Genomic DNA, 3,977 nt, shown 5'->3' on the forward strand with positions numbered 1-3,977 from the left:
CCGGGAGCGGCCACTGCACTCCAGTCTGGGCGACAGAGTGAGACTCCAACTCAAAAAAAATAAAAAAATAAAAAATAAAAGAAGCCTGATGTTAAACACCTGTGACCCATCCAGCGACTTCAGTCAAAAATGATCAGTACGTTGAAATTCAAGAATGTTTCCCCCAATTTAGATAATTACTGTGTTGAATAATACTGTATTAAAGATAAACCGCTTCTGTGCTGTTCTGTGTGGTTAAATCACACTTGTTACCCCTAAATTGTATTAGTCGAATTTTCAGTGTTTTTTGGGTTTTGTTTTGTTTTTTGAGTTGGAGTCTTCTTCTGGCACGCTGGCTGGAGGGCAGTGGCATACTCCTGGCCACCGCAGCCTTGACCTGCTGCTGCTCAGGTGATCCTTCCACCTCAGCCTTCAAGTAGCTGGAACTACAGGCACGCATCACCGCACCTGGCTAATTTTTTGATTTATTGTAGAGATGAGGTCTCACCAAGTTGCCCATGCTGGTCTCAAACCCGTGGACTCAGGCAATCCTCTTACCTCAGCCTTCCCAACTGTTGGGATTATAGGCATGAGCCACTGTGCCTGGCCGAGTTTTAGTTTTAAAAGTAGTGTTAGGTTGTGCGCGTTCTTTTGCTGCTTTACTTTTTTGCTCAGCGTTGTTTCTGAGCTCCCTCAAGAGCGTGGCCAAGGGCCCCTTCAGGTGACTGCGGATGAATGTTCACCTGTTTTCCTACAGTGGTGATGAGTATGTTTTCAGCTTGGCGTGGTTAGGATCAGGCTGCTGCTGTGGTACTCTTTTTTTGCAAGGCAGGACAGGGCAGGCTCACACTGAGTTCTGTCCTCCAAAGTGGACACACCTGCAGCCCCGGCCCTCTGCCCAGCCAGCTCTGACTTGAACCTGTGTACCTCAGTGTTGTTGTCTGAGGGCTTCAGGGTCTTCTGTCCACCTTCATATATAAAGAGCAGTCTTTTTAAATTTTAATTAATTTTTAGACTTTTATCTTGGCTGGGCGTGATGGATCATGCTTGTAATCTCACCACTTTGGAAGGCCGAGGCAGGAGGATTGCTTGAGCCCAGGAGTTAAAGACCAGCCTGGGCAACATAGTGAGATCGTCTCTACAAAAAAGTAGAAAAATTAGCCAGGCACTGTGGTGCATGCCTCTAGCCCAACTGCTTGGGAGGCTGAGGAGAGAGGATTGCTTGAGCCCAGGAGTTTGAAGCTGCAGTGGGCCATGATTGTGCCACTGTACCCTGGTCTGGGTGACAAAGTGAGATCTCCAACTCAAAATAAGTAAATAAAAAGCAAAATAAAAACTTTTGTCCAGGCTGTGCACAGTGGCTTGTGCCAGTAATCCTACACATTGGGAAGCTGAGACTAGCGGATTGCTTGAGCCCAGGAGTTCAAGACCAGTCTAGGACTTAGTCGCTATAAAAATTTTTAAAGATTGTCTAGCTATAAAGGCAGTATGAGTTTGTGATAAAGCATTTTAGGATGCCCTCAAGGACCAAAGAAAATGAAGTTTCCAGTAACCACTGTTGACAGGTTGTTATGAAGTTGCTTGTCTCCTCTGTCCCTCCCAGAAATCCTGTATTACCTCTCACAGAAAGGAGTCATTGTATAAACAAGAGGCTACATGCTTGTGCTCCACTCACCCCTCTGTCTCTCCCCTACAGAAAACCGCCTGATTCCCACCGAATTACGCCAGGAGGCCTTGGCCTTACAGGGCTCCCTGGAGTTTGATGATGCCGGTGGTGAAGGTAACTGTAACTGTGGCTCAGCCCTCCCCAACACTTAACCTGGGGGCCTCCACACCCTTCCTTAGTTTTACCACATGCTTTTGTACCTGAGGAGAGTCTGCAGCACCTGTTTCTGGCACTGGCCCTATGCCCTTGTGTTTGTACAGATGCATCGTAGAGCTCTCCCTGAGCACACTCAGTCCCGTTTATATGGCATATAAGAGTGTCCCCATGTACTCCCTGCTCATGTCATTTCAGCTTGGGGTGGTTAGGTTGTATCCACGGGTTTAATTCCCTGCATTATTCGACAAACAAGAAAGGAGTGCCAAACATTATAGATACTTGTTGTGAGGAAAAGGAGTCCATCACCCTTGGCTGTGGCCTAATCTGGACTTGCCTACTACGGTAGCCACTAGCCCAAGTGACTTAATACAGCTTAAGTGAACTGCAGTTAAATAGATTTAAGATTCCATTTGTCAGTCTTACTTGTGCCTGGTACCAGTATGGCTAGGGCTACCCTCCTGCCCGTCGTGGGTGTGGGGCTTCCCATCACTGAGGGCTTTGTCAGCGGTGAGAAGGCCTGGCTCCCTCCCAATTAGCATTTCATTCCCCCCTCCCCATGAGTGTGTTAGTATTTCACTTACCCTTCTATGGTTACCATTTCATTTACTCCCCTGACGGGATTTCATTCCCGTTAGCATTTCATTTACCACCCCCATTATAGCTTTTCACTCTCAAGACTGTGTCTCCTCACCTCCCATGCTCCTGACAGGTGTGACCAGCCATGTGGATGATGAATATCGATGGGCTGGAGTCGAGGATCCCAAAGTCATGATCACTACCTCCCGAGACCCCAGCTCCCGTCTCAAGATGTTTGCCAAGGTTCAAGGTGTGGGAGGATGTGGGAGAGGGGTGCCAGGACAAGTGGCCCCATCCTGAGTGAACACTGCCATCCCTGCCCAGGAGCTGAAGTTCGTGTTCCCAGGTGCCCAGCGCATGAACCGAGGCCGGCACGAGGTGGGGGCATTGGTGAGAGCCTGCAAGGCCAATGGGGTCACTGACCTGCTGGTGGTCCATGAGCATCGAGGCACCCCAGGTGAGGCTGGAGGAAGGGAGTAGTGGGTGAACTCAGCTGGAGGAAGGCAGGGAAGCGCAGTGAAGTCTCTGACGGCCACCTGGCCTGCTAGTGGGGCTCATTGTCAGCCACCTGCCCTTCGGCCCCACCGCTTACTTCACGCTGTGCAACGTGGTCATGCGGCATGACATCCCGGACCTGGGCACCATGTCGGAGGCCAAGCCCCACCTCATCACACACGGTTTCTCTTCCCGCCTGGGCAAGCGGGTAAGTCTGGGGCCTCAGGGCGGGGTCTGGGAGCCAGGCCGGGCCAGGCACTTGCTGTTCTTCCTCCCTGTGCCCAGGTCTCTGACATCCTCCGATACCTGTTCCCTGTGCCCAAAGATGACAGCCACCGGGTTATCACCTTTGCGAACCAGGACGACTACATTTCATTCCGGTGGGTTCGTGGGCCACTCCCCAGGTGGGTGTCTGCCCTCAGATCCCCCATGCTGCCTGTGCTGACCCACAGCTCCCCTCAGGCACCATGTCTATAAGAAGGTGGACCACCGCCACGTAGAGTTGACAGAAGTCGGGCCTCGCTTTGAGCTGAAGCGTGAGTTGGGGGTTGTACCCATGTCTCTGGGAAGGGAGGGAAGAAGGTAGGCTGGGCAAGGGCTGATGGCCTGTCTTGCCTATAGCGTACATGATCCGTCTGGGCACGCTGGAGCAGGAAGCCACAGCAGATGTGGAGTGGCGCTGGCACCCCTACACCAACACCGCACGCAAGAGGGTCTTCCTGAGCGCTGAGTGAGCCTACCAGCCACTCAGAACGTGGACTTGGAACTTGAATCAGGCTGCTAGAAACAGGCCTACTGAGCTTGGGTGTGGGTCTGTGGGGGTAAGGGGCCTGAATAAACTGTGTCATGTCAACTGTCTGCCTCTATGTGTGCTGAGTGTGCAGGACAAAGCCTGCTGGGTCCCCTCAGATCTGGAACTGGTGGCCCAGTGCTGATGTGGGGTTCATGGAGTCGCTGGGCTTGCCCTCTGGAGATTTGGTGTTGATGTCCCCTGAGGAACCTGGCCTCTGTGAGCATGTCAGGGCAGATGCGAGTGGCAGGACCAGGTATCATGTCATGGCATAACACTGCATTTCCTTTGAGCGCGTGAGAGCCGCAGGTATAC

At 51.8% G+C, this 3,977-nt stretch overlaps 1 protein-coding gene across 3 annotated transcripts; it reads left to right on the forward strand.

Annotated features, from left to right (window-relative positions):
* Nucleotides 1-1,620: 1,620 nt before the first annotated feature.
* IMP4 (IMP4, U3 small nucleolar ribonucleoprotein) lies at nucleotides 1,621-3,725 on the forward strand. 3 transcript variants are annotated; one of them, XM_021712666.1, is made up of 7 exons: nucleotides 1,621-1,759; nucleotides 2,511-2,566; nucleotides 2,702-2,834; nucleotides 2,926-3,080; nucleotides 3,158-3,252; nucleotides 3,335-3,408; nucleotides 3,494-3,725. In XM_021712666.1, the coding sequence occupies exons 1-7, from the start codon at nucleotides 1,636-1,638 to the stop codon at nucleotides 3,604-3,606; spliced, it is 750 nt and encodes a 249-aa protein (XP_021568341.1). In that variant the 5' UTR covers nucleotides 1,621-1,635; the 3' UTR covers nucleotides 3,607-3,725. The 3 variants fall into 3 exon arrangements, with proteins under 3 accessions (XP_021568341.1, XP_008056867.2, XP_021568340.1); XM_008058676.2 differs by having other exon boundaries at nucleotides 1,656-1,759; nucleotides 2,511-2,620; XM_021712665.1 differs by having other exon boundaries at nucleotides 1,675-1,753; nucleotides 2,511-2,620.
* Nucleotides 3,726-3,977: the final 252 nt, after the last annotated feature.

Source organism: Carlito syrichta, unplaced genomic scaffold (genome assembly GCF_000164805.1).
Source record: "Carlito syrichta isolate Samal-C Ts95f unplaced genomic scaffold, Tarsius_syrichta-2.0.1 Scaffold303576, whole genome shotgun sequence".
Lineage (NCBI taxonomy): Eukaryota > Metazoa > Chordata > Mammalia > Primates > Tarsiidae > Carlito > Carlito syrichta.

Coding starts and splice junctions, on each gene's coding strand:
- IMP4 (XM_021712666.1), top strand. CDS start 1,636: ATGCTTGTGCTCCACTCACCCCTCTGTCTCTCCCCTACAGAAAACCGC. Junction 2,835..2,925: donor TGAGCATCGAGGCACCCCAG/GTGAGGCTGGAG, acceptor CTGGCCTGCTAG/TGGGGCTCATTGTCAGCCAC. Junction 3,253..3,334: donor GACGACTACATTTCATTCCG/GTGGGTTCGTGG, acceptor AGCTCCCCTCAG/GCACCATGTCTATAAGAAGG.